At 35.2% G+C, this 24648-nt stretch overlaps 1 protein-coding gene across 1 annotated transcript in view; it reads right to left on the bottom strand.

The window, feature by feature from the left end:
- Positions 1-21876, bottom strand: part of LOC148948611 (ionotropic receptor 21a-like) — a 64350-nt gene extending 42474 nt beyond the window's left edge. Inside the window, exon 1 of the mRNA XM_089094121.1 lies at positions 20473-21876. Within this exon, the coding sequence (XP_088950247.1) occupies positions 20473-21876 (1404 nt within the window). The remainder of the gene's footprint in view (positions 1-20472) is intronic.
- Between the last annotated feature and the right edge of the window lie 2772 nt (positions 21877-24648).

Raw genomic sequence — 24648 nt, 5'->3', positions numbered from 1 at the left:
GTAATAATAGACAGTGAAATTGCCAGAAAAATAAAAAGGGCATTGTCAGAAAATATCACTATGGAATATCAAGATGAATCGATGAAAAACAAAGTGCCAGCAAACGTTACTACCATTAATCAAACAGTCGATGAATCAAATAATACCAAAGATGAAACGCATATTGAACCTGTCGGTGACACACCAGTAAATATTGTGTATAACTCAAAATGGAATAATGATTATTCTACCGATTACGAGTTAAGAGAAGACAATAGCTACAATATCAAGAGAGATCATGGTGAACTATTTTATGGAACAGATTCAAAATGTCCAAAGTTGATCATTGATATTAATAATGTATAATAATATATTTTTGTATTAATATTCTACATGGCCTTATTTCATTAAAAGTATATTATGCATTACATTTTTACGTTTTCATTATTTTTAGAGTAAGCTAGCATATCAAACGTTTAGAATGTCTATTAAAACATTGGAGATGTAAGAAAAGGAATTCGCATACATCTATTGTCAGACACATGGGATAACATTGTTCTATAAACGGTTCATAATAAAAAAATAGTTTGGGACAAGAAAAAAAAACCCTAAAATAATGTCGTGAAATCATTTTCAACACTCAGAGCAGGGGGGTGTGTTGGGATTGAATCATAGAGAAACAACGAATTTACTCTTTTTTTTAAATGTCACTAAAAGACGTTTCATTCTTTTCACTGACTTGAAATTGCATACAAACGAGCCAATCAGATGTTACAATCCTTTTGCTTGCTCAGAATTCAACAAAGCAACGACGGTTAGGCTACTTTATTTTTCATGTTATTTCTAAAGCCAATTAAGATGAAGAAATGTATTCAAAGTGAAGGCTATAAGAAAAAAAAAAGTTCTGGATATTTTTTATCAGTTTGTAGTTTACGCAATAATATCAATATCAGTAACGATTCTATTTGAACAATCTCCAAGTTGATCAAATTTGTCTCTAAACGGTTCATGATAAAAAAATGTTCAAATGTGGAAAAACCCGTGTGAATGAGTTGAAATAGAAATTTTTTAACATGAAATGGCTGAAAAGTGTTTTGGGGGAGATGGGTTGATTGGCAGAAGAATGTATTAGCGTAGTTATAGTGGAGGGCGAGTTGCTCGCGAAAAACCCGTGTGGATGAGTTGAAATAAAAAAATTTGACAAGAAATGGCTGAAAAGTGTTTTGGGGGGGATGAGTTGATTGGCAGAAGGACGTATTGGCAAAGTTATACTGGAGGGCAAGTTGCTAGTGAAAAATCTAAGCTAATAGGGGTTTTTGACCGTAAACTGTAGTTTTTTTGTAAGAAAATTATGGAAAATACAATTTGTTGGTTCATAGGTGAAACTTAAGTCCAGGTATGGATCGAAAAATAAACTATATCTGTAGAATCTGAGCTAATAAGGGTTTTTGACCATAAACTCTAGTTTCCTGTGAGAAAATTATGGAAAATACAATTCTCTCGTTCAAATGTGAAACTTAGGTCAATTCTCTGGTTCAAATGTGAAACTTATGTCCAGTTTTTGATACTCATAATAATGAGGACTGATGGTTCTAATTCAATGTTTTTTTTTTCATAAAAACAAACTATTTTTTTTTTAAACTTCGAAATTATTCAACTTTATTTTTTTGTACGTATCTTAAAATGACAAAATATGCTTACGGCTTTTATTGTTTTCATGAGTTAGATATACGATGTAGAAATTTAATTCAAGAAATTATGAAAAAAACTCTCAGTAAGTAACAATTTCTTTCTTGAAGTCAACTCTTGGATACACAATACGGAAATTTCATTCAAGAAATTATGAAATTATTTGTAAGTAAGTAACCAACTCTTTATTGATTTCACCTCTTGGATATACAGTACAGATACTTCATTCAAGAAATTATGAAAAATCGCAAGTAAGTAACTTTTTTTCTCTTTATCACAAACAATTTTCACTTAGCTACACGATGTAGAAATTTAATTCAAGAAATTATGAAAAAATTCTCAGTAAGTAACAATTTCTTTCTTCAAGTCAACTCTTGGATACACAATACGGAAATTTCATTCAAGAAATTATGAAAATATTTGTAAGTAAGTAACAAGCTCTTTATTGATTTCACCTCTTGAATATACAGTACAGATACTTCATTCAAGAAACGTGATTAAACACGTTTTGAAACTACATGCTTACGGAAATTTCATTCAAGAAATTATGAAAATATTAGTAAGTAAGTAACAAGCTCTTTATTGATTTCACCTCTTGAATATACAGTTCAGATACTTCATTCAAGAAACGTGATTAAACACCTTTTGAAACTACATGCTATTTGCATGCCTTTCCTTGGTACCTTTCCAAACGAGCGGGGATTCCCCACTGGTTCCTAAACATTGCAAAAAAGTGAGCAGTACGAAAACTCTACGTTTTCAACCAGACTGGTTTTTTAGACAACACACCCATACAATTTCTTTCTTGAAGTCAACTCTTGGATACACAATACGGAAATTTCATTCAAGAAATTATGAAAATATTTGTAAGTAAGTAACAAACTCTTTATTGATTTCACCTCTTGGATATACATTACAGATACTTCATTCAAGAAATTATGAAAAAATCGCAAGTAAGTAACTTTTTTTCTCTTTATCACAAACAATTTTCACTTAGCTACACGATGTAGAAATTTAATTCAAGAAATTATGAAAAAATTCTCAGTAAGTAACAATTTCTTTCTTGAAGTCAACTCTTGGATACACAATAGGGAAATTTCGTTCAAGAAATTATGAAAATATTTGTAAGTAAGTAACAAGCTCTTTATTGATTTCACCTCTTGAATATACAGTACAGATACTTCATTCAAGAAACGTGATTAAACACGTTTTGAAACTACATACTTACGGAAATTTCATTCAAGAAATTATGAAAATATTTGTAAGTAAGTAACAAGCTCTTTATTGATTTCACCTCTTGAATATACAGTACAGATACTTCATTCAAGAAACGTGATTAAACACGTTTTGAAACTACATGCTATTTGCATGCCTTTCCTTGGTACCTTTCCAAACGAGCGGGGATTCCCCACTGGTTCCTACACATTGCAAAAAGTGAGCAGTACGAAAACTCCACGTTTTCAACCAGACTGCTTTTTAGACAACACACCCACAGAGATGAAACACACATAGAGACGAGACACGCACAGACACGACACACAAACAGAAACTACATGCTATTTGCATGCCTTTCCTTGGTACCTTTCCAAACGAGCGGGGATTCCCCACTGGTTCCTACACATTGCAAAAAGTGAGCAGTACGAAAACTCCACGTTTTCAACCAGACTGGTTTTTTAGACAACACACCCACAGAGATGACACACACATAGAGACGAGACACGCACAGACACGACACGCAAACAGAGTCACGTTTTGAAACTACATGCTATTTGCATGCCTTTCCTTGGCACCTTTCCAAACGAGCGGGGATTCCCAACTGGTTCCTACACATTGCAAAAAAGTGAGCAGTACGAAAACTCCACGTTTTCAACCAGACTGGTTTTTTAGACAACACACCCACAGAGATGACACACACATAGAGACGAGACACGCACAGACACGACACACAAACAGAGTCATTGTGAGAGAGATATCCTAAAAGTTGGGTTGATCTAGGTTCACTTAGAGTGGCGCGCCACTCTAAGTTTTCGTACTGCTCACTTTTTGCAATGTGTAGGAACCAGTGGGGAATCCCCGCTCGTTTGGAAAGGTACCAAGGAAAGGCATGCAAATAGCATGTAGTTTCTGTTTGTGTGTCGTGTCTGTGCGTGTCTCGTCTCTATGTGTGTGTCATCTCTGTGGGTGTGTTGTCTAAAAAAACAGTCTGGTTGAAAACGTGGAGTTTTCGTACTGCTCACTTTTTGAAATGTGTAGGAACCAGTGGGGAATCCCCGCTCGTTTGGAAAGGTGCCAAGGAAAGGCAAGCAAATAGCATGTAGTTTCAAAAAGTGTTTAATCACGTTTCTTGAATGAAGTATCTGTACTGTATATTCAAGAGGTGAAATCAATAAAGAGCTTGTTACTTACTTACAAATATTTTCATAATTTCTTGAATGAAATTTCCCTAAGCATGTAGTTTCAAAACGTGTTTAATCACGTTTCTTGAATGAAGTATCTGTACTGTATATTCAAGAGGTGAAATCAATAAAGAGATTGTTACTTACTTACAAATATTTTCATAATTTCTTGAACGAAATTTCCGTATTGTGTATCCAAGAGTTGACTTCAAGAAAGAAATTGTTACTTACTGAGAATTTTTTCATAATTTCTTGAATTAAATTTCTACATCGTGTAGCTAAGTGAAAATTGTTTGTGATAAAGAGAAAAAAAAGTTACTTACTTGCGATTTTTTCACAATTTCTTGAATGAAGTATCTATACTGTATATCCAAGAGGTGAAATCAATAAAGAGTTTGTTACTTACTTACAAATATTTTCATAATTTCTTGAATGAAATTTCCGTATTGTGTATCCAAGAGTTGACTTCAAGAAAGAAATTGTACGGGTGTGTTGTCTAAAAAACCAGTCTGGTTGAAAACATGGAGTTTTCATACTGCTCACTTTTTGCAATGTGTAGGAACCAGTGGGGAATCCCCGCTCGTTTGGAAAAGTAACAAGGAAAGGCAAGCAAATAGCATTTAGTTTCAAAACGTGTTTAATCACGTTTCTTGAATGAAGTATCTGTACTGTATATCCAAGAGGTGAAATAAATAAAGAACTTGTTACTTACTTACAAATATTTTCATAATTTCTTGAATGGAATTTCCGTAAGCATGTAGTTTCAAAACGTGTTTAATCACGTTTCTTGAATGAAGTATCTGTACTGTATATTCAAGAGGTGAAATCAGTAAAGAGCTTGTTACTTACTTACAAATATTTTCATAATTTCTTGAACGAAATTTCCGTATTGTGTATCCATGAGTTGACTTCAAGAAAGAAATTTTTACTTACTGAGAATTTTTTCATAATTTCTTGAATTAAATTTCTACATCGTGTAGCTAAGTGAAAATTGTTTGTGATAAAGAGAAAAAAGTTACTTACTTGCGTTTTTTTTATAATTTCTTGAATGAAGTATCTGTACTGAATATCCAAGAAGTGAAATCAATAAAGAGTTTGTTACTTACTTACAAATATTTTCATAATTTCTTGAATGAAATTTCCGTATTGCGCATCCAAGAGTTGACTTCAATAAAGAAATTGTTACTTACTGAGAATTTTTTTCATAATTTCTTGAATTTAATTTCTACATCGTATATCTAACTCGTGAAAACATTAAAAGCCGTAAGCATATTTTGTCATTTTAAGATAAGTACAAAAAAATAAAGTTGAATAATTTCGAAGTTTAAAAAAAAATAGTTTATTTTTATGAAAAAAAAAATATTGAATTAGAACCATCAGTCCTCATTATTATGTGTATCCAAAACTGAACTTAAGTTTCACATTTGAACCAGAGAATTGACCTAAGTTTCACATTTGAACGAGAGAATTGTATTTTCCATAATTTTCTTACAGGAAACTAGAGTTTATGGTCAAAAACCCTTATTAGCTCAAATTCTACAGAAATAGTTTATTTTTCGATCCATACCTGGAGTTAAGTTTCACCTATGAACCAACAAATTGTATTTTCCATAATTGTCTTACAAAAAACTAGACTTTACAGTCAAAAACCCTTATTAGCATAGATTTTTCACTAGCAACTCGCCCTCCACTATAACTTCGCTAATACATCCTTCTGCCAGTCAACCCATCTCCCCCAAAACACTTTTCAGCCAGTCTTGTTAAAATTTTTTATTTCAAATCATCCACACGGGTTTTTCGTTAGCAACTCGGCCTCCACTATAACTATGCTAATACATCCTTCTGCCAATCAACCCATCTCCCCCAAAACACTTTTCAGTCATTTCATGTTAAAAAATTTCTATTTCACCTCATTCACACGCGTTTTTCCACATTTGAACATTTTTTTATCATGAACCGTTTAGAGACAAATTTGATCAACTTAGAGAAAGTTCAAATAGAATCGTTACTGATATTGATATTATTGCGTAAACTACAAACTGATAAAAATATCCAGAACTTTTTTTTTTCTTATAGCCTTGACTTTGAATACATTTCTTCATCTTAATTGGCTTTAGAAATAACATGCAAAATAAAGTAGCCTAATCGTCGTTGCTTTGTTGAATTCTGAGCAAGCAAAAGGATTGTAACATCTGATTGGCTCGTTTGTATGCAATTTCAAGTCAGTGAAAAGAATGAAACGTCTTTTAGTGACATTTAAAAAAAAGAGTAAATTCGTTGTTTCTCTATGATTCAATCCCAACACCCCCCCCCGGCTCTGAGTGTTGAAAATGATTTCACGACATTATTTTAGGTTTTTTTTTCTCGTCCCAAAATATTTTTTTATTATGAACCGTTTATGTAACAATGTTATCCCATGTGTCTGACAATAGATGTATGCGAATTCCTTTTCTTACATCTCCAATGTTTTAATAGACATTCTAATCGTTTGATATGCTAGCTTACTCTAAAAATAATGAAAACGTAACAATGTAATGCATAATATACTTTTAATGAAATAACGCCATGTAGAATATTAACATAAAAATATATTATGATACATTATTAATATCAATGATCAACTTTGGACATTTTTAATCTGTTCCATAAAATTGTTCACCATGTTCTCTCTTGATATTGTAGCTATTGTCTTCTCTTAACTCGTAATCGGTAGAATAATCATTATTCCATTTTGAGTCATACACAATATTTACGGGTGTGTCACCGACAGGTTCAATATACGTTTCATCTTTGCTATTATTTGATTCATAGACTGTTTGATTAATGGTAGTAACGTTTGCTGGCACTTTGTTTTTCATCAATTCATCTTGATATTCCATAGTGATATTTTCTGACAATGCCCTTTTCATTTTTCTGGCAATTTCACTGTCTATTATTACATTATTTTTACACAGGTAACAGTTTCGGCACGTAGCCAAGATATGGTTTACGATATTAGTAGAAGAGTAGGCCTTTCTTTTATTGACCGTCCGTTGAATGCTAATACCTAAAAGATGACAATTAGATGTATCAGTAGGTAATGTGTTACCTGCAAAAGTAGTAAGGAGTTGTCCTTTATCATCAACGATTATCTTTATGTTGGCATTCTCTTTGAGTGCAATCATCTCCGGAGATCTCAATCTCGCATATCCACCATCTGTACAATGGAATCTTTTCGGTATTCCAAAGAAATTTAATTCCTTACTGTCATGACAATGCATGCATACATTTCCAATAGTGCTACCACTTGTACTTGTTTCATAGTTTAAATACTTCTCCTTGTTGGCATTAAATGCTACAATAACATTGTCATGTGAACACACTTTATTAAAATGTTCCATCTTCACTTTTTTTTAAAGATATGACTTATGTGTTTATCGTTCCACTGCGTAAAAAATACTAATTTAATGCATGCAATAAACTAGTTAGTGTCGATAACAGGCCATAGAGTACCAGTGGGAAAGCCGCATCGTGTCTCTGAGAAATCATAGAGTACAATTGTTAGAACCGTAAGCATATTTTGTCATTTTAAGATACATACAAAAAAATAAAAAAAAAAAGTTGAATAATTTCGAAGTTTAAAAAAAAGTATGTTTTTATAAAAAAAAAATATTGAATTAGAATCATCAGTCCTCATCATTTTGAGTATCCAAAACTGGACTTAAGTTTCACATTTGAACTAGAGAATTGTATTTTCCATAATTGTCTTACAGTAAACTAGAGTTTATGGTCAAAAACCCTTATTAGCACAGATTATACAGAAATAGTTTATTTTTCGATCCATAATTGGACGCAATTTTCACTTATTAGCCATCGAATTGCATTTTCCATAATTTTCTTACAAAAAACTAGAGTTTACGGTCAAAAACCCTTATTAGCATAGATTTTTCACTAGCAACTTACCTTACACTCTAACTTCGCTAATACATCCTTCTGCCAATCAATCCATCTCCCCGAAAACGCTTTTCAGTCATTTCTTGTTAAAATTTTTTATTTCAAATCATCCACACGGGTTTTTCGTTAGCAACTCGGCCTCCACTATAACTATGCTAATACATCCTTCTGCCAATCAACCCATCTCCCCCAAAACACTTTTCAGTCATTTCATGTTAAAAAATTTCTATTTCAACTCATTCACACGCGTTTTTCCACATTTGAACATTTTTTTTATCATGAACCGTTTACAGACAAATTTGATCAACTTAGAGAAAGTTCAAATAGAATCGTTACTGATATTGATATTATTGCGTAAACTACAAACTGATAAAAATATCCAGAACTTTTTTTTTCTTATAGCCTTGACTTTGAATACATTTCTTCATCTTAATTGGCTTTAGAAATAACATGCAAAATAAAGTAGCCTAACCGTCGTTGCTTTGTTGAATTCTGAGCAAACAAAAGGATTGTAACATCTGATTGGCTCGTTTGTATGCAATTTTAAGTCAGTGAAAAGAACGAAACGTCTTTGAGTCACATTTAAAAAAAAGAGTAAATTCGTTGTTTCTCTATGATTCAATCCCAACACCCCCCCCTGCTCTGAGTGTTGAAAATGATTTCACGACATTATTTTAGGTTTTTTTTCTTGTCCCAAACTATTTTTTTATTATGAACCTTTTATAGAACAATGTTATCCCATGTGTCTGACAATAGATGTATGCGAATTCCTTTTCTTACATCTCCAATGTTTTAATAGACATTCTAATCGTTTGATATGCTAGCTTACTCTAAAAATAATGAAGACGTAACAATGTAATGCATAATATACTTTTAATGAAATAACGCCATGTAGAATATTAATACAAAAATATATTATGATACATTATTAATATCAATAATCAACTTCGGACATTTTGAATCTGTTCCATAAAATAGTTCACCATGATCTCTCTTGATATTGTAGCTATTGTCTTCTCTTAACTCGTAATCGGTAGAATAATCATTATTCCATTTTGAGTCATACACAATATTTACGGGTGTGTCACCGACAGGTTCAATATACGTTTCATCTTTGCTATTATTTGATTCATCGACTGTTTGATTAATGGTGGTAACGTTTGCTGGCACTTTGTTTTTCATCAATTCATTTTGATATTCCATAGTGATATTTTCTGACAATGCTCTTTTAATTTTTCTGGCAATTTCACTGTCTATTATTACATCATTTTTACACAGGTAACAGTTTTGGCACGTAGCCAAGATATGGTTTACGATATTAGTAGAAGAGTAGGCCTTTCTTTTATTGACCTTCCGTTGAATGCTAATACCTAAAAGATGACAATTAGATGTATCAGTAGGTAATGTGTTACCTGCAACAGTAGCAAGGAGTTGTCCTTTATCATCAACGATTATCTTTTTGTTTGCATTCTCTTTGAGTGCAATTATCTCCGGAGATCTCAATCTCGCATATCCACCATTTGTACAATGGAATCTTTTCGGTAGTCCAAAGAAATTTAATTCCTTACTGTCATGACAATGCATACATACATTTCCAATAGTGCTACCACTTGTACTTGTTTCATAGTTTAAATACTTCTCCTTGTCGGCATTCAATGCTACAATAACATTATCATGTGAACACGCTTTATTAAAATGTTCCATCTTCACTTTTTTTTTAGATATGACTTATGTATTTATCCTTCCACTGCGTAAAAAATACTAATTTAATGCATGCAATAAACTAGGTAGTGTCGATAACCTGCCATAGAGTACCAATGGGAAAGCCGCATCGTGTCTCTGAGAAATCATAGAGTACAATTGTTAGAACCGTAAGCATATTTTGTTATTTTAAGATACATACAAAAAAATAAAAAAATAAAGTTGAATAATTTCGAAGTTTAAAACAAAGTATGTTTTTATAAAAAAAAAATATATTGAATTAGAATCATCAGTCCTCATCATTATGAGTATCCAAAACTGGACTTAAGTTCCACATTTGAACTAGAGAATTGTATTTTCAGTAATTTTCTTACATGAAAGTTGAATGAAATTTCGGTATTGTGTATTCAAGAGGTGAAGAAACTTTTTTATAATTTAATTTCTGATCGCGGGGGGTTGGGCACGGTTGAAGTTGTTTTCACGTAAAAATTTATTTTTTGTCCGTTTTTAAGTTTTGAAGGTGCTTCTTACTTTCAGTTGAATAAACTTTTTTTTCTAATTTAATGTTTGAACGCGGGGGGCTGGGCACTGTTGAAGCTGTTTTCACGTAAAAATCTATTTTCTGTCCGTATTTAAGTTTTGATGTTGCTCCTTACTTTCAGCTAAAGAAACTTTTTTATAATTTAATTTATGATCGCGGGGGGCTGGGCACGGTTGAAGTTGTTTTCGCGTAAAAATACGTGAAGCATTTTTCTACTCGTAAACTAATTTCTTAAACTAAATAGTTACCCCTGCCCTCCTCCCTCAGAAAGTTCAGAAAAAAAAAAACAAAAGACTTATCTGTAGTGAAGTATTTTTCTAATCTTAAACTAATTTTTTAAACTAAATATTTACCCTCTCCTCCCACAGAAAGTTCAGAAAAAAAACACACAATAGCCTTATCTGTAGTGAAGCATTTTTATAATCTTAAACTAATTATTAAACTAAATATTTACCCCCTCCTCCCTCATAAATTTCAGAAAAACACAATAGCCTTATCTTTAGTGAAGCATTTTTCTACTCTTAAACTAATTTTTAAACTAAATAGTTACCCCCTCCTCCCTCAGAAAGTTCAGAAAAAAAACACACATGTTCAGAAAAACACAATAGCCTTATCTTTAGTGAAGCATTTTTCTACTCGTAATTTAATTTCTTAAACTAAATAGTTACCATCGCCCTCCCCCCTCAGAAAGTTCAGAAAAACACAATAGCCTTATCTGTAGTGAAACATTTTTCTACTCGTAAACTAATTTTTTAAACTAAATAGTTACCCCCTCCTCCCTCAGAAAGTTCAGAAAAAAAAACACAATAGCCTTATCTGTAGTGAAGCATTCTTCTACTCGTAAACTAATTTTAAACTAAAAAGTTACCCACCACCTCTCTCAGAAAGTTCAGAAAAAACACAATAGCCTTATCTGTAGTGAAGCATTTTTCTACTCGTAAACTAATTTCTTTAACTAAATAGATACCCCCACCCACCTCCCTCAGAAAGTTCAGAAAAAAAAACACAATAGCCTTATCTGTAGTGAAGCATTTTTCTACTCGTAAACAAATTTTTAAACTAAATAGTTACCCCCTCCTCCCTCAGAAAGTTCAGAAAAAAAAATACATGTTCAGAAAAACACAATAGCCTTATCTGTAGTGAAGCATTTTTCTACTCGTAAACTAATTTCTTAAACTAAATAGTTACCCCCTCCCCCCCTCAGAAAGTTCAGAAAAACATAATACGCTTATCTTTAGTGAAGAATTCTTATAATATTAATCTAATTTTTAAAATAAAATTCTACCCCCCACCTCTCTCAGAAAGTGCAGAAAAACACCAGAGCCGGTTATTTAGTGTCGCAGGTTGCACCACGTAATCTAATTTTTAATATCTATAGTTCCCCCCTCCTCCCTCAGAAAGTTCAGAAAAAAACACAAATCTTCAGAAAAACACAATAACCTTATCTGTAGTGAAGCATTTTTCTACTCGTAAACTAATTTCTTAAACTAAATAGTTACCATCGCCCTCCCCCCTCAGAAAGTTCAGAAAAGCACAATAGCCTTATCTGTAGTGAAACATTTTTCTACTCTTAAACTAATTTTTTAAAGTAAATAGTTACCCCCTCCTACCTCAGACAGTTCAGAAAAAAAACAAACAATAGCAGTATCTATAGTGAAGAATTTTTCTAATCGTAAACTATTTTTTAAAATAAAAAGTTACCCCCCCCCCCCACCGCTCTCAGCAAGCTCAGAAAAACACAAAAGCCTTAACTGTATTGAAGCATTTTTCTAATCGTAAACTAATTTCTTAAACTAAATAGTTACCCCCACCCACCTCCCTCACAAAGTTCAGAAAAAAAAACACAATAGCTCTATATGTAGTGAAGCAATTTTCTACTCGTAAACTAATTTTTAAACTAAATAGTTACCCCCTCATCCCTCTGAAAGTTCAGAAAAACACTTTCACTTAACTAAGACTAAGTTTGTGAAATGTGAACTAAAATCCACATTAATACAAAAACTTAAAATTTTCTCCCCAAGAAAATATTTGAATATGATTTGGTTTTCTGACGAGAATTAGACAAATCTATGTCTTAATCATCAACCTTTTGTTTCTTAACCAACGCAATACCTTCACGCAAATACCTTTTCGCAAAAATTCGCAAATAGAGTTATTTTTACGTCACAATTTTCAACTTAAAACCATTCTAATTATAGCATCCCATTCCTCATACTTTAATTACCCGTTACGCTTTCTAAACCAACGCAATACCTTTACACAAATACCTTTTCGCAAAAAATTCGCAAATAGAGTTATTTTGACGTCACAATTTTCAACTTAAAACCATTCTAATTATGGCATCCCATTCCTCATACTTTAATTACCCGTTACGCTTTCTTAACCATCGGAAGTTTAATTTGCTTATTGAACTTAGAAGTAATTACCCTTTTCAAAAATATTAGTCGTTCTATTAATGAACCCGTGAAACGAAACCAGTCAGATTGCATCACACAATCTCGCTCCTAGTTCCAAAAAATGGGTTTGTTTGACCCCAAAAAAAATGGATGCTACCTCATAAAAACCCGTCAGCTAAGGCAACTACCGTTCATAGTAATAGGCGACTGTCCTTGATAAGCCAATGTACCGGTTAGACTACATTGTATATTCATGCCTCAGGTGTAGGTTTCCTTGTCCCTTTTCAACGAATTGGGCCCTTACTACTTACAACAAGTAATAATATTAATGAATAAATAGATCTTAAAGTCAAGATCTTAATATGAAGTATATTAAGATCTTGATATGAACCTATTGAAGTATAAATGAAACTTAAAACAAACAGAAATTAAATAAACAATCAATGCAAACCAACATACAATAGATATTAATGTAAATAAATAAATCTTAATGCGAGTGAAACTTGAATTGAATATGCAAATCAAGCTTGAAATGAACAAAAATCACTACAAACAAGAGTTTGGGTATCGCCTCCTTCTCTCACTGTAAAAGCTAAAACCTACTGCGTCATCAGCGCTAGTAGTTTAGCCACTGTGCTTTAAAGCACGCCCATAGCAGAAGGTTCAAGTACGCCAATATCCCTTTTCCCAGAGAATTTCAAAGACATGCCCTCTGACGTCAAGCAACACACCTGTACAATGCGGTCAGCTGTATCTAGGCGAAATCCCCGCCCTTGGAAAGAGTTTAATGGATCGGTCAGGTGTTTATTCTATTACAACCCTATGACGTCACGTGACACACCTATACAAGGCGGTCAGCTGTTTCTAGGCGACGGCTGACAAGATTCCGAGCGCTTACCCTGTTTCTAGGCAAAATTTCCAACTGTTTCAACTACTTGGAATGTGGTCCGTATAATACACAAGTTTTGATAATAAGCTCCTAACCCCTCACCCCTGTTTCTAGCACATGCCCTATGACATTACAGTGCACACCACTGTTTCTAGCGCATGTTACACCACGCGACACACCCATCGCCTTTAAAGGGCCCAGATAAGTGGAGCTACCACGCCCTCACACCTACGCAATGCAGTTACCGGTTCTATTAAAGGGAACACACTTGGCAAGGATCCATGACACCCCCTCTGGCTCCAATGACGTCATACGACGTACAAACGGAGAGGTCTAATATGCTTAACGCAATTTCGCGTAACCCTACCACAGGAACCCATGGGGGAATTCCTGCTTGTAATTTAACGACACCTGAAACCCCAGAAAGCGTCTTTCTTCATTAACTTAATGGTGGAACGCATTTTATGTAAGTTTAGGTAATGATTACGCATCCCTCACTGCCAGATAATACGATTTTGACATTTTTCACCCAAAAGCCTTTATTTTCGGCGTTTCATTTTTTCACTCAAAACACCTTTCATATTTTTTTCTAGGGTTCATGACCTCACCAGGACTCGAAAGGTCATTCCCCTCCAATGGTACAGCACCCCAAGCAAGTCGCCCATGAAACCTGTGCCAATATTTTGTATCTTGATCCATATTCTAAAACTAAACTAATGCATGACACCTGAGATTCCCCATTTTTTGGCACTCGTTAGAACGGAGTGTTTACTGCCAAATTTGGCACGCACTTGGAAAAATATTTTGTTTCCAGGGGACATTTGTTCTCAAGATATTTTTAACAATAAAGGAGAAATGTATGTTTAAATTACGTAAACACCTAGATATGAGAGACGAATCACAAACAATAAATCTTAAAAACACAAATACTGTAAATGAAAACAAATTGACAAGCAATAAAACATAAAAAGTACAGCTAAAAAACACGACAAAAATAAAAAATGAAAAAAGCCGTATCGTTAATATATGCAAAAAGAACCGTGTATTATAGAAAACTGAGACTTCTAGTCTGCAGCCCAGGAGATAGGGGAGGGGTAGCGATATTACATGCAATTTAAGACATATTAAGAACATTTAACGAAATACCCATTTTTCATTAGGATAAATTCATGGATATTTCACAATATCCTAACAATATTTTCCAGCTCCCACCTGGTATTCAGTTTCAGAGGGCGCATTGCCCTCTATTGCTAATAGATGTAGTTTCTTAGGCATTATTGTGGCTTATAAAAAAAAATAAGAATAACATGCCTAATTCACGCAAAGACAAGGGGGAGGACTTCAGGGGAGGGGGGCGTCTGTGGGGAAGGGGATCGTGTTTTTCGATCACCAGCTCAACACTGTTTTATTTTTTTTATCGTTACGCAAAGCGGTAATTTTCAAGCGTACATTTATTGTTATCCCACCTCCATCCACTAAGGTACCGACCTGCACGCTGCTCACCTCTGAGGAAGCGTCCAATCCCCCCGAGTGGTTTGTTCCAGCCCGACACACGCCCAGGGCAAAATTTTTCAGCAAAAATATGAAGGAGGGGGTCATAATATACACAAAAAGAACCGTGTATTATAGAAAACCGAGACTTCTAGTCTGCAACCCAGGAGGATAAGAAGATGGGGAGTGATATTAGATGCAAATTTAAGACATATTAATAGCTGTTAAGGAAATACCCTTTTTTTCATTAAGATAAATTCATGGATATTTCACAATATCCCAACAAAAGATTCCACCTTCCACCTAGCATTCGTTTTTAGAGGGCGCATTGATAATAGATTTAGTTTCTTAGGCATTATTGAGTCTTATAAAAAAAAATAATGAATAACATGCTTATTTTAAGGAAAGACGAGGGAGGGGAGTGCCTGTGAGGGCAGGGGAGCCTGTTTTTCGGTCACCAACTCAAAACTGTTTTTTTTTTTATTGTTACGCAAAGCGCTAATTTTCAAGCGTACATTTATTGTTATCCAGCTTCCATCCACTAAGGTACCGACCTGCAGGCTGGTCACCTTGGAAGAAGTGTCCAATCCTCCCAAGAGGTTTGTCCCAGCCCGACAAATCCCCAGGGGATGGGGGGACGTTTTTCAGCAAAATTATCAAAACAGGCAAACGAGGAGAAATTCTATTTCGAGAAATTCTTGTTCCCGCCCACCCCGTACGCTGTGGGGGGAGTTTGGTCTGTGTCTACTCTTTTTGAGGGACAGAATCCGCCCATCCTACGCGTAGTGGGGGAGTTTGGTCTGTGTCTACTCATTCCTGGAACGGAATCCGGGCTTCAGCTCGGCGGTAAAAGAGGCTAAAAAACGGTCTTGCTCGAGATAATTTAAAGGTAGTAATAATAAGGAAATTATCGTTGAGTTTCTCAAATACATCCACCTCTAAAATCACATAATCCCAGTTTCTAGCGCTCAGCTAGCAAGATCCGTGACCTGGCAAAATTCCAGCCATTGATATATTGTTTTTCTGGAAGACCCCTGGATTTCCCGTGATGAGGTCTAATATGAATGACGCAAGTGTATCTCACAAACTAGACTAAGAGAACTCCATGGCGCTTCAGCACGGCACACACACATGCATGTTGCATATTAACGGCGATGTATATTTTAACCCTTGACAGGCCACTATATGAACGAATACCAGGAAAAATCTACAACGCTTCCCATGTAATCTCTAGGTCAGACTATTGACGAAAAATTTTATTTTTGCATAATTTATTCAAAATTGTCAATTTTAGACCATGTTGTAAAAATACGACATTAGCCTCTCGAGTATATAAAAATGGGGCATTTTCACTTGGTGTGGAAGGCTTTAAAACAATTGTTTTTGGCAGTAAGGCACAGTGGAAGGTCACATTTTTCGCATTCAAAAGTGGTATATCCCGAGTTGCACTCTTTGCAGCGGCTCTGCTTTTCAGTCTTTTTTGGCCAGTGATCAAATCCATCGGCTTGAGCAGATATTGCCGGTCGGATTCGATTGCGACTTCGAATGGGGCTGGGGCTGGGACTATCTTCAACATCTGCGGATGGTCTACCACGTTTACGTTGGGGTATCACACGCGCCGAGGCATACAACCCTGCAGCAACTTCAGACCTGAAGGCTCTCAAGATCATCGGTTCGTCTGTCCTTGAAGTCAGTGCTTTGACGTCTGACCTGAAAAGAAGCCAGCTATTGCAGACTGCTGTGTCAATAAGCCACCAGAAGATTCTCATATACCATTTTCGTGTTCGAAGATTAGTTCGGCACATCTCCGCCAGCATGTCTGCTAAATCTACGCCACCCATATGAAGGTTGTACTCATAAACAATGGCTGGCTTTGAAACTTAAACCCTGGATTTATCCTTAACGTTCCAGCGTCTGCACGTATCCTGTGGCGTTATTCCTGCATACGTTGAAGCCAAGCAAACCGTGTTGTTATCTAACCATTTCACTACAAAAACGCCAGAATGAATGTCAGTCCTGTAATCTGACATTCCTCTCTCTTGTTTCTTCATTTCACCATCTATGAGGAGTGGGCAGCTCTTTAGTCACACTTTGTTCAATGTACCAATACAAGGAAATTCTTTAATTTTGAGCAAACTCATTAGTTTCAAGCTCAAAGACAAGCTGACAAAGTAAATCTTGCAGTTCATTTTCTTTGGTAAAGTACTCATCAGACATAGAACTATGTTGCCTCCGACTCCAAGATCTGGCTCTATGTCATCTTCAACAAGAGTTCCCTTCCCTTGGTAAACTTCAAAATCATATACAAAACCTGACACACCGGCTCTTGTGAACACTTTTATTCCCCACTTCGTCGGCTTTTTCGGTAGATATTGTCTCAAGTTGCTTCGCCCCTTGAAAGGAATCATTTGCTCGTCAATTGTATGGTGTTCTTCGGGGCTGACTTCAAGAAACTTGGAACGGATATGACTCAGGACGGGTCGAATCTTGTATAGCTTGTCAAATCCTTGTTCTCCAGGTTTCTTAGCTTTATTGTTGTCGTTGAAATGAAGAAAACGTTTGATCTTGTCAAACCTTTGTCGGCCCATCTTGTCGGCAATTTGAGGGTATCTGGTGGCTGCTTCCCAGTGCATTCAATAATAGGGAACTTTTATCACTCCAAATAATAGAATAATGCTCATGAAAACTTTTAGCTCTTCGGCAATGAGGCAGAGGTTGCATCCCTCAGTTTGAAGTGCAAAGACGTTACTTTGTTCAACTATCAGCTCAAGAAGTTCATCGTCAAAGAATTTTTGGAAGTATTTCAGTGGAGTCTCCAAGATGCCCGCAACTTGGCGAGGCTCTCCTTTCCAAGACAGATCAACTTTTTCTATCTCTGGTTTTCTCCAGTCGAATTTTTCTTGGACTTTCGATTTCTTCTTTGATTTTCCAGTACGTGTTGTTACCGGTTGCTGTTGCTGACTGGAGGGTGGAGTTTTCCCCGAGTCATCGTCACTGGGTTCAGTGTTAGCCTCCACGTCATCCTGTTCCAAGAAGAAGTGGAGATTGTCCAGTAGAGGCAACAAGTCTGCATCAGGATCATCGATAAGATCTTCTGGAGACAGGAAGTCTGGATCATTGTCATCATCATCGTCGGACAAATCAGACAACATGTCTTCTCGAATGTCAAAAATATACTTGGCCGCCTCTTCTGCGTCAATTCGGCGATTTTGAGCTCGTTTTCTTAGTTTGTCGTAAGATTCCGCCATCTAGAAAGAAAACAAAACTTAGACATATGAAACACCCTGTCTACTCAATGATCCACCATTCCTGAGGGGTGCTTTGAGCTACTATGTAGGAGGGACTCCTCCTACATAATAGCTGGTGTAAAATTATAGTGTTTTCTTCACCCTTTTTATTTTCTTACTTAGTTGTTTGTTTCATAATTTTGAGCCACGATCGTCCGATGTTGTATTTTTACAACAGGAGGAAGTTTATCTTGCTACTGCTCCAAATTCTTGCTTATTTTGTGAATTTAAACTACAGTAATTCTAAACGGTATATATTTTATACGCATATGACATGCAAGGAATCTCCTACCTTTTCGTTTTGTTTCCAGTTTCTAGCTTAGAAATTGCCTACCTTTTTATTCGTTTTTCTTATCCCTTGGTTTGGTGACTCACTGTTTAGGCCACATGTCACACAGCAGCTCCCCGAAGGTATCAATCGACTGCCATCTTTCAGCCCCAACGAAAGATGTTGATAAAAGCAGTATTTTTTCACAGCAAGATGGCAGTCCAAGCTCGAAAAGTACAGATTTGTTTTTTTACAACAATTGCCTGTGTAGGGTTAAGCAAAGATACCTAATGGGAGAGCTTAGAAGATCATCTTACGAGAAGGCTAGATACCCAAACCGATAAAAAGTATACTCATGGTCCAGAGCATGGTCCACACCGGCACCAGCCCTCCAAATGACACCAACCCTTACCCCCTAGGACATTTTCAACCTATTTCCCTTCGAAAATAAACTAAAGAATTCCATTATAAAACCACTTTTTTCTTGTTTTTTTTTTTTAACTTGAACTGTGGGGACTCAATATTTCATTGCTAGAACATGTTAATCCAATGCATTTCACACCACAGAGTATTTAAAACACTTCTCGAGCCTTCTTTGTCTTGGTAATGAATTTACAGGTTGACCGCGATTTCTACACTTTGCCCTTGATTTTTACGATGGTCTTGATTTCTGGGGTCACCCGTGATTTCTATACTTTGCTTTATTTTATTATGAATGTCAGGGTTTCATTTTTATGCTAATGATTGCATAGAAATTGACCATAATTTCTATACTTTGATCGCAATTTCCTTGCTATGGTCTTGATTTATATTACTTCGTCCGGAGTTCTAGTGTAGTCTCTATTATCTAGATAAATACCTTATGATTTTTCCTGGAATATAGTGCCCTTCTGGGCTTTAATATTTCATAGCGATAAGACACACTCGTTTCTCACTTGTTGCCATGTAAGAACGTTAGAGAATACGATTTTTTTTTTCCTCGAACACCAATCATTCTTGGGTTTAATGTTTCTTGACAATAGGCAATAATAACGTTTTGCTACCGCTATGACACAAGTCATCATCAGTGTAAGAGTCTTCTAACATTTGAAACATACAAACACCCACAGATATTTTCCTAGAAATAACATTTTTCGTTATGATGACAACTGATCTGTTATAAGTAACAAACTTTTTGTCATGCATACACAACTTTTCTTAGAAGTAGCAATTCTTGTTATGATAACAAGATTTCTGCGAGAAGTAGCAAATTTTCTTTAACACTAACAAATTTTAAAAAAAAAGAAACTACTGCTGTAAAGGAATGGCTAAGCCAAAATAATTTTTTCGGTGAATTTTCACAGGGAGTTGGCCACTAGGTGCCCTATAACCCCAAAATACATGACTAGTTAGATAGTAAAAAATTGTTTGTGATTCTTCATTAGTAGTCCTTTTTTGTTTAGAATAGGATATTCTTGTGATTCTACAGTTTTAGTTTAAGAGTCGATTAGGTGCTCTGATCCTTAAAAAATATAAAAATGTCTGAAAAAAAGTGTAGTTTGTCAGTGTGACTTCTAAAACTTCCCGAACGTTGAACCTAGGATCAATGATTCGCCTTTTCAGAACAAATATCTTTTATTTGAAGCAAATTATATGCAAAAAGGGGCTTAAACTATTCCCCTGGGCCTTATAAATCAATCAAGTTTATTATTACGTCAAAATATGAAAAAGAATAGGACTGGCATGTCATAACAAAAAATTTTTATCTCTTGTATGCATTAGAAAACTAGGGATTCTTTTAGTTTTTAAGAAACGCAACGGCATTACTTAATGTTTACCTGTTGACAAAGGAACTCATTGGTAATGGTTAACCTTTGTTTTAGAAAGATCTAGTAACAGTACGTAAAGAACTCTAATGCTTACCTTTAGGGATTCAGATGATTCCATGAAAATGATTTTATCGTTTGCAATATCATTTGCAATTTGATCCATATCAATACTGACATAAAATCTTTTCGCTAAAGCTTGCATTATTGGATCCGAAGATTCTTCGAAGCTTCGTAAAAACGAGTCACCTGTTGAAACAACGGACAGTCCTAGCTGATAAGCATCTTCAAAAGTTTCTATTGGTGGCTCAAGTAAAGGTGCTGCTAAATTTGCCAATAAACTGGATTTATAATAAATCCCGACGAAAAAATACGCAGCCCAAAGTAGAGAAATATAAATTTTCAACGAGTCAGGACTTGTGTTGTTGCTAGCAGAGCTTCCAAAGAGAGCTTGAATATTATAAGTAGCGGCATTAACATAGCCATCTAGGATTCCAACTGGTTTAGACACTATTTCCTTATAGGCTTTTGATATACTTAAGATTGCTATATAGCAGAAAATCACAAAAATAAATATAATTAGCCATGTTATTGGTTGAAAAGGGACAACAAGTGATTTCCACTTGGCTAATCTCTTTCGAGGTGGTGCAAGTGCTCCAAAGGTATCATAATCATGCGGATAAATGTATTCAGCATATGGTAAATAACTGTGCATGAGGAAGTAGTTTGCAACACCAATATCAACTTCTCCCCGTACAATCATTCCAGTGTTGCCTGTATGAAGTCGTGAATCGTTTGTTGGAGCTCCCCACAATAGGCCATCAGCGGGCTCAATTATTTTCAAGTTTAACTTTAAATATTCTGCATAAGTGCGCGCGATGTCAATGTCAAGTCCTTCAAATCTTTCGTTTTTCTCATCGAAGATGATGCTGGGTGGAAAAGCAAACGTACCAAGTCTCATGTTAGATCCTTTTATTGAATTTATTCCAGACTTGAATAGGTTGGGTATATCGTAAACATCGCCACGTGCTTTTAAGTCTACGTCTCCCTGAAGGTTCCGAATGTGTTGGGAATAAATCTGAGGTCCAGTCTTAGACAATTTAACGACTATTGTACAGCTGAAACTACCGATTAATTTTTTTCCAATTCCCCTTGGATTAGCAGATATGATTAGTAACTTATCTAGAGGCAAAAAGATTTTCTTTGAAAGAAGCTTAAGCATTACATTTTCTACTGATTTATTTTCCTCTGGTGTTGAAATCAAAAGTATATTATGACAATTACTGGGCTGGATATTTTGAAGGGATTTGACGTTGGAAATTCTGATCACTGGAAAATTATGCTTTAAATTTGAAATAGGGGTTTGACTGATGACAATAATGCAAGTAGCTCCTGGAAAAGCCTTTCTTATTAGATTTTGAATCTGTTGTGATGTGTGAGCATAAGTGCTAACGTTAACGTAGAAAATAGCCGTCAGTAGCCCAACAGCCTGACATCTCATCTTTTGATGGTACCTAAAAGAGAGACGTAGGAAAAACATAATTCGGTTACTACTAACACGATTACCTCTTACTTACAGTGTCTTCCCGTAGTTTTTTTTTTTTTACTTATTTTCATTGTAATTACATTTTTGGAGCCTTTTGTGTTTATTTAAGAGGGTTACTCTTTATTAACTGTTCTTTCATCACAATGAATGGTTTGGTTTTCTTAATCTTCGTTTGACTATGTCCATTTATCTGAGACTTCAACAATTTGTGCAGTGTATTGCAGAGCTTGGCATTAGCTAATAGAGGAGAAGTAAGTGGTTGTATATGTCGGTATGGGCTGCTTAAAGCCCCCAAAAGGGCATTTTTGGATCACATTTTCATAAGAGCTCCTTTGGATCAATATTTAGCTACAAGAGGGCTGTTAATATGATGGGTAAAGGTTAGAGATTAGTTACTGAAGATCATGAACATGGTTTTTGAAAAAGTGGAAGTACCTAGCAATTTTAGAAAAAGTCGAACTGAATCCTTCTATAAGGGAGGTGACAAGAATGATAATTCTGATTATAGAGGCATTGGTCTGATTTATGTAGGAAGAAAATTAGTTAGTTTGATGAGGCTTTTTAGACTTAAAGATATTGTAGATGAAATTTTAAGAGAAGAATAGTGTTTTTTAATAAGGGTAGAGGATGCATCAACCCTATTTTCAATCTTAGATTAATAATTATTTTTTTATATTTTGAAGGCTACTCAGATCTGCTCTCTAGGAAGAACTTCAAATATCTATCAATCGGATAAAAATCCGATTTTTATTTTATAAAAATCCGCTTTTTTATTTTTTAATAAAAAAGCGACACGGCTTAATACTAACCGAAATTAAAAAAAAAAACGGAATTTTGATATTAATGGATACACGAAAAGAATCTGCTTATTGTGCTGATTTTAGATATATAAGATTCATTAAGTTTAGTATTATCTCTCAAAGGTTACGCGCCTGAAAAAATTTGCCTGATTTTCGAAAATGGAACGAATCGCCCCCTAAAAGTCAAAAAAACTTTATGAAAATCATACCGTCAAATCCAGCGTATCAGATAACCATGAAACGGAGCTTTCAAGCTCCTATTTTCAAAAATGAGGAATTTTGTTTGTGTTTTCCACAAAGAAAGATTTGTTTGTTTTTTTCCCAGGGATAATTGTATCAAACAAAAGGTCCTAGAAAATGGGGAGAGGGCTCAACAGAAATTAAAAGTCCTACTACCCCTTTTAAGTGATCAAAAGATTGGAGGGCAACTAGCCCCCCTCTTGCGCCCCTTTTTGCCCTGAAGTCGTCCGATCAAATTTTTTAGATAGCCGTCTTGTTCTGCATAGTTCAAAGGTCAAATAACCATGCTTTTGGAGATAACATAACCCCCCACAGCCCCTGGGGAAAGGTCTTTAAGTTATAAAATTTGCCCTGAGTTGAAAAAAATCTTTTTTCTTTTTTTTTAATCAGTTAACAGGACAATGCTTATTATGGTCAGATGCGTTGGTTTGGAAGGAGATGAAATAACTTAACAAGGTTTTCACATCTTCTTTGTTATTTGAGAAATGTCCTAATCACCAAACCCCTTTTATGGGATCAGCTGATAAGAAATGCTTTAATGCATGCTTTATCTATATAGGGTACACCCAATAAGCACATTAAAAGTAGGAACATGGTTTTATGTATTCGTTTGACTAACTATATAAATTGGGGGAATAGAAGACATAAGTTGTAATGGACTGATACAAGATAGCAGCTGCAAATGTGACGGAGTAAGAGACCAATGTAAGCAGCTCTATTTACCTTGGGTGGCTTGATGCTGCAATGGGTTCTTGTTATCCGCACTAGTAGAATTTTATTGGAAACAAGTTTCACAACGTTCTTGGAAACATTCTCAGAAATTATTTTATCAAGACTGATATGTATCATTTGAAATTTTAATATAATATATTAAATTTCTTGGTTAATACGTAAGATGAGGAATACGGCATTGTACTTTAATGTCCTTACCGTTGATGCTGATTTCCGTTTCACGGCCCTTCAGCCAGGAAGTGAAGTAGGAGGTCAAACATTATTTGCTTTCTCACACCCTTCCTGTTTTCCTTCTCCAGATTCTTCAGGTACCCATGTAGAGCTGGGTCGACTCTGTCCGAGGTTACAGAGTCACACAACTGATCCTCGTTCCATACCAATTAACCTACAACATCAAGAGTCGAACCCCTGGACAAAGGATTTCCCTAGCCTAGAGTGGGAATTAGTCGGCTAGGACGGCTTTGTTTTCTAGGACTATATATAAATTCGATTATTCCTTGGTCAGTACTTGCCGAGATTTGTTTTTAACAAGGGTTGACTTTTATCCCCCCCCCCTTCTGAAAGAAAACTCAAAATTCAGGGAGAACTAAATTTACCAAACTCTTTTGGGAAAATTTGTTGATAAAGCTCAAGTTTCCTGTTTAAGGAGTTATTTTCTTAATCATCAACCTTCATCTGAATTAAAGCCATTTAAAAGAAAAATCCAACTTTTTATGACGAGATTCATATCGTCTCCTTACAATCGGTTTTGTCAGCTGTATTGTTAAGTGAAAAATTCCAAATTTATATCATCTTGTTTCGGCAGAAGCGGAATCCATACAAGCTAACTGATACACCGTGTTTAACTATTACTGAGAACTTACTATCTTAGACTATCTCTTTAGTCTACTTTAAAACTGTATGTTCAACAACGAAAGTAATCTAAAATGGTTTATGGGTATAGAAACATTTCTGG

Source organism: Artemia sp. Qi Xiang Cuo, chromosome 9, assembly GCF_049724085.1.
Source record: "Artemia sp. Qi Xiang Cuo chromosome 9, ASM4972408v1, whole genome shotgun sequence".
NCBI lineage: Eukaryota > Metazoa > Arthropoda > Branchiopoda > Anostraca > Artemiidae > Artemia > Artemia sp. Qi Xiang Cuo.
This window is presented reverse-complemented; position numbering and strand designations above follow the sequence as displayed.